We start from the raw sequence: 14,222 nt of genomic DNA on the forward strand, positions 1-14,222 counted from the left end.
AAAAAAAAAAACATACCTTCGCATGGTCTTATTCGGTACTTGTGAAAGCTTTCGTGGTCAGTCCGTTCTTCATATCTACCGCCTTTTGCCTAAAACTGTTATCAATGAAATTCTTATCAAGTCATTATCAACAGCTGCTAACGATTCGCAAAGCTTAAAATTATATATAAAAGCATTGAATTTCAGCTCGTAATCATTAGTATTTTCTATCAGCACTTAGCGGTACATTTGTCACGGAAATAAAATGAAATCCATCGTTCTAATTTGTTTACTTTTTGCGGCCATCAAAGCCTCACATTCGGCTAGCTCAACCTGGGGTGTACGTAATGTTACCGATACTCTATTTCTCAATGAAAATGCGTTTTACCCAGCTAAACCGAGGCAAGCTCAGATCGTTTACTACGATATAGTAAGTACATAAGTAATTAGTAGCCAGTGTTTTAATTGTAATATTAACATGTAAAGATTTTTGTGTTCATTTGACTTTTTTCCTTTGTAGTACCAAAACAATAACAGAGTAATAAGCGCCATTTACCTTCAAGATCAATTTAAAAACAGTACGGGCCCAACAAATACCTTGGTTTCGGGAGGCCCGGGTTACACCTATGCATCTGTACAAATGACAACATCTACCAGCATTGGCCTAAATGTAACTTTTGTTGTTTATGTCAAATAAATGCCAAATAAATTATAAATTGAGCGCTTAGTTTGTAGTATAACTTTTAAATCTCTTAAATCTCTAAAAGGGCCCTTTGAGACAGCACATCAGCTGTCGATTAACTGGAAGCCGGAACATTTGTAGTACTGTTTCGATACTAGTGCTTAAAAAGAAAAGACATAAATACTCAAAGTTGTCTCTTAAGTATTGAGTATTTCTGGTATTTAGTTGGAGTATCGAGTGTATTGTGAAGTTGTTTACAAATTTGCAATAGTATTTGCTGGTTGCCTCAATTTGAGTTGCATTTCAAACGAACCTTCGAGGAAGGGAACCTCTCTCTCTCTCTGACATCAACATAATTCATCATGCAGGGATACTATCAACTACCTGGACGTCATGGCTTTAATCACACTTTTTCGAGAAGGAAAATACAAGATGGGCGACAGAACTCACTTCTAGGACGATCTGACTAAAAAAAAAACAAATAAAGCCCACGGGCGTTATTTCCATTTCGAAGGGGAAATAGCACCCTCCAATAAAAGGCAATAAATGCAGCGGGCTTTATTTCCGAAAGAGCAATAATGGCCGCGGGATTTATTTCCCAAAGAAAAGGAAATAGCGACCGCTTGATTTGTTTCATAAAAACAGGAAATAAAGCCTCTGGCTTTATTTTACTGAAACATTCCAAATCGAATGGTATTTTGCCTCAGTAACTAAGTACTTTTCTACTTGGAAATTTAGCAACTCCTAAATAGCGAAGTTTTTTTTTTGCTTGAGTATTGAGAAAACTCCTAAATAAACTAAGTTTTTTTAATTAACTATTCAGACATCTCCAAATACTAAGTATTAGAGTATTTTGTTACCAAACCAGTACTTTTAACCACCATTACTGCTATAAACCAGTTTAAGTTTTTCGTGGACAATCCTAACATATCCATCTAACTATATGTATATCTTACCAATTCATTTCGTTTTCACTTTCTATGTCTTAATAGTTTCAGTCCATGAAATATACTTATGGCGGAAGGTTGAAATTTGTAGCTTACGAATTTTATTACAAGTAACCTGTTACCACATTAGTGAGATTAGTGTAATATATTGCTTGACCAATTCGACCCGTAGTAAATAGTTAATACAAAATATTGTTTGTGATTTATTTTATTGTATTGTAAATGTTTTGAAGGCGGAAGAATAGAGGCCCACAATGAGTATTTATAGTTCTGTTTATGAGCCACAAAACGCTAGCCCTCAATTGCAATGCTCATGCAATTCATGAGCAAAATTGATTAAACACTCAACAACTGGGAACGCTAGACTTTGTTGCAATAGTAAGTATGTATTTAATTGTATGTAGGTATGTAATTTATAGTTGCAGCAGTGTATGTGTGGGTGGTTATAAGAAATCCATTTCGAAGCTATGATTTGTCATCTATGTAGTAAGCTTTTTGATGGAAATTTGGGCAAACACTTAGGGTGCCTTCAAGTGATAGTCGGCCACTTTATCAATATTGGAGAGGTTAGCGGGAAAAACGTGAGTAATGAATATTGAGTGGGATGAAAAAGGGACCATGCTTTTGTGGTTGCATGACACTAGACTGATTAGTAATAGTTGCAATATGTTACTTACGTGATAGTCAAGCATAAATCGAAGCTGCGGTAATAAAATTTACGACAAAATATTTGCAGCTAAACGAAGTCATGGGGCTTCTACCGAATAGCCACATAAATATACTATGCATGATAAATAAATGTGTGTGCCTTAGCACTAAAATAAAAGATAAATGTGCCTTTTACCCTAAACATTTAAGCCCCCACTCGTTGGCACAAGCGATTTCTACCACAAAGCCATTGCAAAATACTTTTGTAAGAAACCGCAGTAAACGCTTTAATGCATCCCTCACGTACTGCATAAATACATTGAACTGGAGTACAAATCGCAAACAGCCACCTTCTTGACTTTGAGGCAGCCTTTGTCAATAGCAGAGGCAAAAGTGGAAGCAGACGACACTGATTGCCTTCCGAAAGACAACAAAAAAACAAGTAAACAAATAGCCAACACATAAAAGACAATGACACTTTTTGCTTCCGCTATTCCTTTGACACCACAAGTCTATGCCAAACGGGGCCAGACATTAATATGTGCCTGTTTTAAACGGCTAGTGCTATGACTTTTGTTGTTATCTACTGCTAACTGTTTTGGAGTATCAAACGATATGTGTGTCTACCTGCTGTTGGCATTGGTGCTACTGCTGTTGGTGTCAAGACAGACACACACGCAACAGCACATTCAGAGCGCCCACAATTGCTCTGCTCCCAAACCCATTGCTCTTTATACAGACCGAAGTGTTCAGCAATTCAAACACTCGCTGAAAGTCGTTTATTTCGACGCTTGTATTTAATGTGTGGTTTTTATGGCCGCTACAAGCAAGCGCTAGCTTTGTGGTGCATTTATCACCAAAGCACTAAGCGAGGAGACGCACAGCCATAACGTTTGGGAGTGCATTCAGCGTAATACAGGTAATTACCGCAATCATTTTGCACTAATCCCAATAAATTAAAAGAAATTCAAGTCGCACAGTTGAGACAAAATGAAATAATGTATGTAAGTAAGCAAAAGTACGCAGGTTGCAGCAATTTAAGTGTGAAATATTTGCACTGTATGCAATTTAAAGTGCTTGAGGTGAAGTGTCGCCAAATTTTAACGTTTATCAGAAGCTTAAAAGGAAGAGGAAATAAAGAAGTGTGACTTCTTTGTTGCTTGAAACGATTACAAAGTTTTCCAATGCTTCATTTCAAAGTCACGTTCTCTACATGTGATTAAAAAAAAAATCGAAAATCCGATACACTTGCGTGTCATAGCAAATAGGCGCTCAGGAATGTGGCAAGAGTGCAAGTTTCGCAACATTAATCGAATAAATACGTGGATGTGGCGTCGCTAGGTCACAAACAACGTAGCAAGAATAAACAGCAAAATTGGTTAGTAAAAGAGCAACGTATTCGACAAAGAGAGGAAACATGCAGCTAGAAATGTTCGGCGTTGTAGAATTTTACGTGGCAAAGGGGAATAGCAGGAATATTTAAAAGGTAACGAGGCGACTGATTGTTTAATCGAATGCAGATAGACACATATTATTGTCTTGCCCAAAGCGATTCTAGGTCCAAATTTTTTTTCTTTGAAGCGTTTCTAGTTTTTATTGCCATATATTTATTGCTGTTGTTCATTATATGGGGATTCCAGATTATTACATTTGAGAAATTAAATTAATGCATTTTTTTTAACCAAATTAAAAGTGGCTTCAAGATTTTTTTTCGATAGCCTGCAGCGTTATGTTTCTTCCAAACAATAATTATCTCGAAAATCACTCAAAGCGCACTCATCTGTTCGACATCAGTTAAAAATTTTCGTTGTTCATACATATTGATTTTTTGAAGTGGAACTTTTTTAGCGGCGGTTGGTTGGTTGGGAGTAAATTGGCAAATTCAACGGATATTGCACACGGAAATGATTGGGTCGGAATCAAGTGCTTCTTAAATGTATGCAAATGGTATTAATTTAACAAAAACTTGCTAATAAAAGGTGAGTACGTAAATAGATAAAGAATAGGATAAAGACAAAGGTAAAAATAAAAATAAAAACAAAAACAAAGACGCGTAAAGATAAATGCAAAAATGAATATCAAAATAAATTTAAACAATTTACGAATATGTATACGGGCAAAGTTGAAGGGGAATGTGTAGATGAAGAAAATGATAAACATAAGGGTATATACAAATAAAAATATTAAGAAAAAGACTAGGATGAGGATACCGAAAAAAGTAAAGATGCAGATAGAGGAAGAAAGGATATAGATAGAGACACACACTCAACCTGGCGACTATTTCGGGATTTTCGGCATTCTCGGGACTTACCGATATAACAATCGATATCTTTAATCGATTTTGTTATCGGTATTTTTTATCGATTTGGGTATCGATATTGTTAATCGATATTTTTATCGATTTTTTAATGGATTTTTAATCGAATTTGATATCGATATTTTTATCGATTTCGTTATCAATATATTTATTGATTTGGGTATCTATGGTTTTATCGATTTCGTTATCGATATTTTAATATATTTTGTTGTCGATATTTTTTATTGATATTTTTATCCATTTTGATATTGAAATTTGTGTCGATTTGTGTATCGATATTGCTATAGATTTTGCTATCTACATTTTTTTCGAATTTGTAATCGATAGCTTTATCTGTTTTGTTGTAGATATTTTTATCGATGTTACTATCGATTTTGTTATGGATGCACATGATGTGACATAATATGAACAAACATCACATGATATGACATCATTTGGCATGACATGAAATCCTATCACGTCACTTCACATTATATCACATAGCATCTTATCACGTCATCGCACCTCACATCATCTAGGAGAATATATGCATCGGTGAAGAAAAGGATAAAAGCAAAGACATAAAGGATAAAAAACAAAGATATGTAAGCCACGATGTAGGGAGACAGAGGTGGCGCAATCAGCAGTACCGCTACTTTCTTCTTGGCGAATTTGACAGAATCAGTTGTTCGTGTGATGTCATTTTAGCAAACTGTTTGTATGTATGCAGATATGTTTATATGTATGTAAATATGGTGACCTCCATGGCTTGACAGTTAACACTCTTTCTCTCCTCCATCTCCAATTACTCTTTCCTATTCGTTGCTATCTTGACGTCATCACCCGCAGGAATGCGCAATCTTGTATTCTATCATTCTTGGATGTAAGCCAGATATGCAATGTAAGTTTCACTTCTCCAGTGTGGCCTAGGCGCACTTACTTTTTTCGATCAAAGTCAGTTTACAGTTCACCTAGCATTGCTGGTCTTGCGAAGATCTGGAATTTAGGCAGCTTTAAATTCGGAGAAAAGGTTATGAGAATCGATTTATTTATTTATATTATTCGGATCAGGTTTGAACGCAAATTCAAAAGACCCAATTCCATTCGTCAATGCGGATTTAGGCTTTTAATACTAAGAAGACCTATCCCAGCGGTAAGTGCACATTCCGCAAGCAATAATTTAGACGAGAGGTATGAAAACGGACGGGTAATTTTTATTATGAAATATAATTCTTTTATTTGAGTCTAATCTAAAACTAACAATTTCTTAGTTAGTTAGTTATTTAAAAGAGAATATAAGAACAAGGGACACCACAACCTAATACGATCTTTTGTATCCGCATGATTAGCCCCCAATGAAAAGATTCGAGATAACTTCAGCCTTCCTCAAAGAAGTTGTTTTGAAAAATTACGAATTCTAAGAATATGAATAATTTGAATTTTAATAGCCTATGTCTGTCCAAGGCCCGCTAATCACACAATATGTTTAAAATATAATTTGCTCATCGTTTTCAAGTCACGACTAGCACTTTAATCAACCTTGTGCATATGCGAATGAATACAATTGTAATCGGTTAGATAAACAGTGAGTTAAATGACTTGAACTTTATTGCAATGATTTGTATCCTTAATAGCATAAGTATAATCAAAAAGCTGATCTGTCTGAGGTCAACCACAGATGGCGGGAATGTTCTGCGAAGCAGACTTACTGAGCCTACAAAATCTCCCTCTTGTTAGCTCTGCAGCAAGTTGCCCTCAATACTGTAGTCGTATGGTGCCTAGCATTGTGTTACAACAATTTCAGTGCGAAGAGAGAACCTGAATGGCTGCTGGTATGTTTCTTCAATTAATTTCAAAAGCTTTTTCTTGCATAGATCAATTGCTCATTGCACTTATAAGTTAAATTCTATTACTCAGATCCATCTAAAATCCATTTTTCTATACTTCCTGTTCTCAGATTAAAAATTTGCCAGCCGAAGCAGTTTTATTTTAACATGACTGTTCTGAAGAAAAAGTCGAAAAGTACCTTCAGATATGTGCAGTTGCAATTCTTTCGAAGCAAGAACTTACTTATGCTGTGACTGCGTGCAAGGCCAGTTGATGTCAGATCTCATTAAATTTGATGTGTCAGCTTCTGTGTTTTTAGCAATCCAAATTCGGAGGTATTAGCTACAATTGAACGGACAACTATGCGATAAAAACACTCTGCCAAGCCTAAGTAGCTTTTCCAAGAGCCGTATATTGATGAGAGGTTCTACCTGAGTCGCTTATGAAGCATAGATAATTCCCATTTATTAAATCTCTTCGGTGTTCTAGCACTGTGGCTACAAGCGTGACTGAACTAATATTCGGTTTGTATGTTGAAATATGCGTTCACGAAACACAATGCCGGTTTCAACGATAGTAGACGGAGTTTTTTTTTTAGCAAAATTGTGAATCAAAAATTTTTTCTATGCTGCATGACACAGAGTCGATGTTGGGAAAAAAGTTTCGCTCTTACGTGCCAAAATACGTATTTTTTAACCATCGTGTCGTTAAATTTCCACAAATCAAAATTAAAATTTATTATGGATGAAGTTAGTCATTTTGATTCTATACTAAGTTAGTGTCGACTTAAAATAAATATAATTAAAACAAATAATTGCAATAACAACTCTTTTACACATTCCTAACCACTCGGCTACAGCAGGTGGCGCCAGTTTCTGCCTAGAAAAAATGTCCAGAGCTTACAGCATTTCGCTTGCTATAATTCAGAAACTGGGCTATATCACAAGCCTTGCGGAATGGTAGTACGCACTTTTACTACTACAGCACAGCGACTGCCCTTTGTACCGCGAATTGCACCTATATAGTTTTAATATAAAAAAAATGCCGTGCTGAAATTGTACAAACACGAAAAAGTACATATGCATTTTAAGTTTTCCTAACATTGCATATTTAAAAATAAAATCGAGAAAAATTTTGCTGGTTTTTGTTCAAGCGTTTAAACTGAAATAACTCTCTTAAACTAGCCAGCAACTATTTACTTCTATCTCCTAAATTCCCAAGCATTTTATTTTATCTTTTATTTAATCTTTGGTTTGCGGCCAGTGCTCTGACCTTTTCGCAATGTACGTAAAACATAAAAAAGTATTTATATATGAACTGATGTACTGCCCCTGCAAGAAATTGTGCCAGTCCAGAAATAGTTACACATAGTTAGTAGGGACCAAAAATAACCGTTAAATATCAAGAATATTTTTTTAGGTAATTTCAAAATCGTAATTTTTTTACTTACATATATATTTTTTGAGAATAATCGATAAATTTAATTTTTTAGTTATTAATTATTTAATAGTTATTTGGTTGTATTTATTTTTTTCGATATTATTTAACCGTTATGATGGAGACTGCGTTTTTTTATGGCCGATTCAAATCTTTTCAGATCTAAGAAATTAAATCTGAAAATAACGGTTATTTTTTATGAAAACTAAAAGTCATAAAAAACGTTTAAATTTGATCAGAGAGTTATAAATCAAATTCAAAGAGTTAAATTTTGATTTTTATTATTAAGATTATAACCGTTATGGTACCTGTACAAGTATAATGGGTCTCACATAAAAACTGGCAAATTTATCAATGTGTTGTAGTTGGCGGTGGCAAATCGCTGGCACTACATTACTTTGGACTATCTCCGAACTAGACAAAGCACTTTTCTTTTAGCACTTTTCATTTAGCTAATGGTTCGAAGGAATTGCTACATTTGTGCCACATCTGAACTAAGTAAATATTTACACTAGGAAAACCAAAAATTTGGCAACAGTTACTTCTCGCAGGGGTACACATATACGGAGGTGTACATGTATGTATGTATGTTAGTATTCATGAAACTGAAAAACTGTACATACGCATACTCACTACCAGTTTGCTTTCGAAAATACTTGCATGGCTTAGAACTTCTTTGCCACTTTTCTGCCATTTGATTCTTTAGTCTATCGCAATTTTCCAACTACTCTATTGTAGGTCTGCCAACTTGTGTCAGCTGCAATCCTAGTCGAAAAGAACATGGCACGCGTCGTGTATTACAAAAAAGCAAAATTCCTACGCAGCATCACCGTCACTTGCACGCTACATTCACACTTCTCGCTTGCATACAACACAGACTTGGGAGCCAACATCGATTTACTTTCTCTCCTACCTCCATGCATACATATATTTGCATAGTTACGCGTGGTTATGATCGGAGAAAAACTCGCGTAATTTTATTGCATACGCGATAGTCTTTAGCTCAGTTTTTATGTTTATTTCCGTTTTTAGCGGAACGTACATTAAATTTTGTTGATTTTTATCCGTATTGGCAAATTAGTGGGTCAGGTGAACAGCAGTGGTCAGCAAGTGTATGCCGGAAATGAAGAATTTGTGCGCTAGTCGGTGAGTGAGTGAGTGAGTGATATTTAGAAGCATACAAAAAGGCGCGCTAACCTCCATGTGTCTATTTAGTTTACACACACATACGCCCGTAAAATTATTCTACAAGTATTGAGGTTGTGCGCACGAAATGCTTGACTTGCGTGCCTGGTCAACTCTTTAGCCAACAACAACAACAACAACGGTAGCAACAATATGAACTTACTGTTTCTGGCCAGCAGTGTCCACTAGCGCGCTTTACCTTTAGTCCTTGCTGTATCCTTTTCACTTTGCTAAGCATACTCGGCCGCGCGCACACACATTTATGTATGTACATATGTATGTATAAACAACAATGTGCATCCAGTATTGACTATATTCGCTTTCTTGTTTTATCTTTACTGCATGAAACGTTAGTTATACTTTTTTACTATCTAAACTTTCGTTTTTCGCATTTCAACCGGAATAGGCGCTCAGCATTAGCAGCAAGTTTTAGTCCTGTTGCCAGAAACATATACATACATACATGTATTCGTTCTGGCCATTTTTCAAAAACACAAATGCTGACATGCATGCATACACAAGTATATACCCGTATGTTTTTACATCACAGACGCCCTTGACTATCAGCTCACAAAATTTGTTTGTCCTCTACGGACATATTCACAGTCATGTCGCACAGTGCGGCCGAAATCCAACCTTCAATAGAAAAATGTTTCTAGATAGGGCTTTTTCCTCAGTGAGTTGGCTAAAGGGATCCTCTAAGTGTCCCTGTGTCCCAAGTCCCCTCTTTATTTTCACTCGGAATGTGGTCTTCGCCCAAGCCCAATATTATGGTAGGTTCAAAGGGAAAAGCTATAAACGTGTAAAAGTATTTTGGGTAAAGGTAATCCAAAAAAACCAAATGGAATCTACGTCTGAAGGCGTAATTAATTTTCAGAATATCAATACTGTAATATAAATTTTTTTCGAAGTAGAAATATGAAGGTATTATTAATTTATTTATTTTTTACAAAATTTGAGTTGTTAAATGAAACAGTAATAACACGCTGTTGGATGCTGCCTTTAAACATATATATTAAGTAAATTTCTTACTCCAAAAATTAGATGGCAACCCCATTTCGAAATACGCTGGAATGAATGGTGCATATCTTGAGTGTATATGTACTGTGTATACACAAAAAAAAAATGCTGATTGAAATTAACAAAATAAAAGTTTGTATTACATAGAAGCGTGGCAACCCTGATGGAAAATATTTTCCGACCAAAGTTCTCAACAATGCCTTTCATTTGATATCCACATTGCGATGGTTTAGCTAAATTGTGTGGAATCGAAAATAAGTGGCAACCTTACAGTATTATCCTAAGGGAAAACATTTGATATATAGGGAAAGCATTGTTTAAAAACCTTCTCTTGGTACCCGTGAATAGTAATGCTTCACTTTTTTTTTTTCTAAACAAAAAGTTAAATAAATATGCGATTCAAAATAGGTGCCAACCCTATTAGAAATATTTTTGAATTAGGGATCTTTGAAATAGCTTTCATTTGGTACCCATATTATGATGTTTTAATTAGTTTGTAACTAATTTCGAATAGGTGGCAACCTTATACAAGTCTTCTCGGAGGTAGTGCCTATTCAGATAACCTTAAAATCCCAAATATTATCTGCGAACAAAATTTCATCCAAATCGTATTAAGCGAACCTGGAAATCCCCTAGTACGAAATTTCGAATTATTTCTTTAAAGCTTCGAATTTTGGTCGCGCTTTTGCATTTCGGCTGCACTGTGCGTCGGTACATATGCTTGTAAACTTGCCTGTTGATGTCTTCCGCCACGTATTTGTTTGAGTTCAAATATTTCTAAGCTTTGAGTTGGCGCCAAGCAAACTCGTTTAACTTGTCCGCAGTTGGTGGACCTGTCGCCCCGCACACACACATTCTGTGGCACTCCGTTTTGTTATTGCGGTGCTTTTATGGGGCTATCCGGCATTCTACAATTTGCCTTTTGTTCCTGTACGGACACACTATCGTAATGTACATACTACAGTGTAGTAGTATATGAAATTGTCCATATGTACCTACATATAACGGGGTTGTTTTGCTGCATAATGGATGCGGGTTTCAGAAAATGCTGTTGTTCAAAATACAAATTCAAATATTTTTTGTTTACTTGTTTTCTTCTTTTCTAGTAGCCATATTAAGTGTATGTACCTACATATACTAGGTATATGTATGTAAGTATAACTATACATTGTATATGCACTTATACATATACTTTTGTTGCCAGCATAGCAGTTTTTGTTCATCCGACATTGTAAATACATAAAATATAGACAAGTGATGATTTCCTTTTCCTTTCTTACTATTTTACACACACAGTCAGGAGGTTATGGATAATATTTTTTTAAAAAGTATGATTTGTATAAACATAATAATGCATGATTGCATTTACTGACCGAGAAAGCGTAGATTTTCTGGCATTTGTTTAAATATTTATTTATAAATTTATTGTGAAATATTTTTAAATCGAAGTATGGGTACATGCCGCAAATTAATTTGATGAAGGGGCGATCAGGAATTCTTTTAATGTTATGTAAACGGTGACCATTAGGGTGGTCCTTAAAAATATCAAAATACCTCTTTGATCTATGCACAAAATAAGAACATCCTCGAAATTTTTACAATAAAATGAAAAAATTAATTATTTTATATCGCAAGAAGCTCGACAAAACTTTGCCTTTGATTAGCTAAATCTCGGCGAGTTTACAATATTTCTAAGTTGACAGATTTTAAGTCAAAATTTTGTCGATTTAAAAAACATTTTGATTTTTTCGTTTCCTTTTTTTTTGTATGTATGTATGATTTTATTTTGTATAGGGCACATAAAAAGTCTCTGCGGATTTTTGTACCTGTCTGTGTTATTGATGCCCATACATCTGGCAACCCTCATCCAAGTGTGTGAAATTGACAGGCGTTTTTGATTGGAAAATGAGTGGAATGTCGGAAGAAATGCGCTATTTTATGCCTTTTCACAATAAAAACTGTGAAAACGCTGCAAAAATGGACCAAAAATTTGTGAAGCATACGTTGAGAACCATGGATTAAACGCCGGACCCAAGAAGGAGTTGCTCGATTTCGTTGCATTTTGATGTCGACAGGTCACTGGAAAAGTCGATGAGATAATGCAAATAGTTGAGCCAGATCGGCATGCATGCTGCCAGGAGATAGCTGGGCACCACGCATCAACAATATGACAATTTGGAATCACCTTAAATGTTCACACTACTCAAAGAAGAGCCGGGTTTGGGTGGCAAAAAATATTTGATTTGCCATCAATGAAACGCTGCTGAGACGCAAAGAAATCGACCTTTTGTCCTTTACAAAAGAATTCAAAGTCTAGATTGACGATTATATTGAGTGTTCGGTGGTATTGGAAAGGAATTGCCTAGTTATTTTGAACTTCTACAGTGTGGCGTAACGATTAATTCGGTCCTCTACTATGCCCACCGTTTGAATGAAATATTTCAAGTATGAACTGATTACACTTGAGCTTGATGCATTTTAAAAATTAATTTCCTTTAAACAACTCCCTTGTACGTATCGAAAAAGCCCTTGCTACTGTTAAGCGTCTCATGTCTCTAATCTTTGGTTAAGCCATTTATAGTATTCAATAATTTCTTTAGTAAACCTTACTAATAACTTTAGTAACGATTATACGTGGATACGACAAGAATTAGAGACATAAGACACTTAACAGTGGTAAGGGTTTTTATTTTATGAATTTTGAATGCTACTCCCCGCCTTCGTTTTGCAGTGGGTCACGTTCAGCTCTTGGTTCTGACGTCGAATTTAGGTATACAACAGATTTCCCTATCAGCTCTGGTGGTGAAATAAACTATGAAAGAACTGAGTGAGATAGAACTTCGAGCCGTGGATCGATCCGAATCACGTCTATGCTGTTGATTGAATGCATTGAAAAATCTTGGACTTTTTGTGGCCGAGGCTAGCGAGGCCTTCGAAGATTAGCTCTTCGCTGTCCGCCTCAATAACTCATTACATGAGCTTCAATGTTACGTTTGTCGATTATGGTTACCTGCAGATTTGAATCTGCGTGAGTCGAAAGATAGAGAAGATTTCCTAATTTTCGGCTGCTTTATGAGCGGTTCGTTAGATCTCCCTCTTCTCAATGCCCTTACTTGGAAACCTGTAGGCTGGCTTTCTGATGTTGGGTAACTTATTTCGTTGTTCTTTTGGTTGGGCTAATGGGAGTCGCTGCCTTATTATTTTCAAACTTTGCAACGGATCTCCCGTAAGATCGTAAGGATCGATTGGATTTTATGCTTTTTTTCCTTAAGGAATCTAATTGCGTTTTTTATTTTACCTTTCTTTACTACACTCGCCTTTTATTCCTGCTTTTTTCCCGGACAAACTTTTGTTGATTAGAAATTGGGGTGGTTTGTTCAGCAACAAGATCTTTATCTAGCAGATTATGTGTTCGGCGTTTCTTAACAGTGAAAAAAATCTTGTGAGAACATGAGAAAGTGGTTGTTATAAAAATGTGGCGGAGCTTGACAAAGGAGATGAAGATGCACTTTGTAACGAATTATAAGATTATAATGAATACTGCTCCTGTATCTACCAAGGGGAATATGTATAATTTATTAATTAAGGCTCACCCCCTTTTTTGGTTTTATTTTTTTAAGTTAAAGAAAGCATTTACAACAAATAATTTGTAAGCAAAAAACAAAACCGATTTCAATTCTTATAAAAAAATTTAAGAGTAGTGTTAATTTCTTCATGATCCAATCATCGTTTCTAAACCAAATTAATACAGGACCACCTCTGAGGTACCACCTTTCCTTTAAAAGAGTTATGGAAATCGGTTAACGTGGTAAGATTCAATAAAAAAATATTCCGACGAAGTGATAACCTCCTTCCTTTTTGAAGTCGGTTAAAAAGTTAAAAATTACTTATTTCTCCACAGTAGAAAATATGTAGCAGTAATAGGAATCCTAATAACATTCCACTGTTTATATTATAAATAGATGTTTGTGCCACTTACTCATAAGCAAAATAAATAAATTTGTGTACATTTTGGCATAAACATCCGCAGTCTAATTATAAAGTCACCCTGACACCGAAAAAAAAGCTTTTATCCTGATCTACACAAACTTATACATACATATGTATGCGCTTTATTGTATCGATTAATATCCATCCAAAACAACAAAAAAAAGACTGAAAAAAGTAAATCAGCAACAAATTGCCTATCATTATGCCACAA

At 35.3% G+C, this 14,222-nt stretch overlaps 2 protein-coding genes across 2 annotated transcripts in view; one reads left to right on the top strand and one right to left on the bottom strand.

The window, feature by feature from the left end:
• LOC118743898 (protein Wnt-5-like) overlaps nucleotides 1-14,222 on the bottom strand; it is a gene marked incomplete at its 3' end in the record, with an annotated part of 280,007 nt that overhangs the window by 40,995 nt on the left and 224,790 nt on the right. The window lies entirely within an intron of this gene.
• Nucleotides 222-676, top strand: LOC118743059. Its single transcript, XM_036475537.1, has 2 exons — nucleotides 222-409; nucleotides 500-676. Exons 1-2 carry the CDS (start codon nucleotides 245-247, stop codon nucleotides 674-676), a joined length of 342 nt encoding a protein of 113 aa, XP_036331430.1. The 5' UTR covers nucleotides 222-244.

This window comes from Rhagoletis pomonella, unplaced genomic scaffold, assembly GCF_013731165.1.
Source record: "Rhagoletis pomonella isolate Grant_MI unplaced genomic scaffold, Rhpom_1.0 Rhpom_scaffold_00007, whole genome shotgun sequence".
Taxonomy (NCBI): Eukaryota; Metazoa; Arthropoda; class Insecta; order Diptera; family Tephritidae; genus Rhagoletis; species Rhagoletis pomonella.